Raw genomic sequence first — 536 nt, 5'->3', positions numbered from 1 at the left:
ATTAACTCTTCTGATTAAATAATTGATTGACAATTGATTAATCGTAAAAAATAATTGACAGATTAATTGATAATGAAAATATTCATTAGTTGCATTCTTAAATATGATGAGCCTTTTTTTTTATTACCAAACTCCTTAATCAGTTTATTATTTGTGTTTTTGGTGATATGTTGAGAAACCATCAACATGTATGTAACAGTATATAAGGATATAACAGAATCATAAAGCCTGTTAACCAAAAAAAACATTATAGTGCTTGATAACTTTATGAATAATTACATTACAGCTGAAATGATAGTCACTGATTTCCTTTCCTGTTCTCTCTGTCTTTGTGTGAAACATTTCAGTGTCTCTTTGACCCCAGCCATGCTCTCCCTCTCAACTCCATCCCCTCTCTACCTGAGTCTCCTCCTCTTTCTGTCGCACCACTCCCTCGTTCTCTCCTGTGAGGTCACGGCCGAGTGCAAGTCCGCTCCCTTTGTGCCAGGCTACAACCTGGTGGGGGAGGGCTTTGATGTGGTCACCCTGCGAAGGAA

The 536-nt window shown here is 37.9% G+C and overlaps 1 protein-coding gene across 1 annotated transcript in view; it reads left to right on the top strand.

The window, feature by feature from the left end:
• Positions 1 to 366: 366 nt before the first annotated feature.
• Positions 367 to 536, top strand: part of LOC111239867 (perforin-1-like) — a gene marked incomplete at its 3' end in the record, with an annotated part of 2,633 nt that continues 2,463 nt past the window's right edge. Inside the window, exon 1 of the mRNA XM_022769786.1 lies at positions 367 to 519. Coding sequence (XP_022625507.1) covers positions 367 to 519 — 153 coding nt within the window. The remainder of the gene's footprint in view (positions 520 to 536) is intronic.

Source organism: Seriola dumerili, unplaced genomic scaffold (assembly GCF_002260705.1).
Source record: "Seriola dumerili isolate Sdu_G_001 unplaced genomic scaffold, Sdu_1.0 BDQW01005488.1, whole genome shotgun sequence".
Taxonomy (NCBI): domain Eukaryota; kingdom Metazoa; phylum Chordata; class Actinopteri; order Carangiformes; family Carangidae; genus Seriola; species Seriola dumerili.
This window is presented reverse-complemented; position numbering and strand designations above follow the sequence as displayed.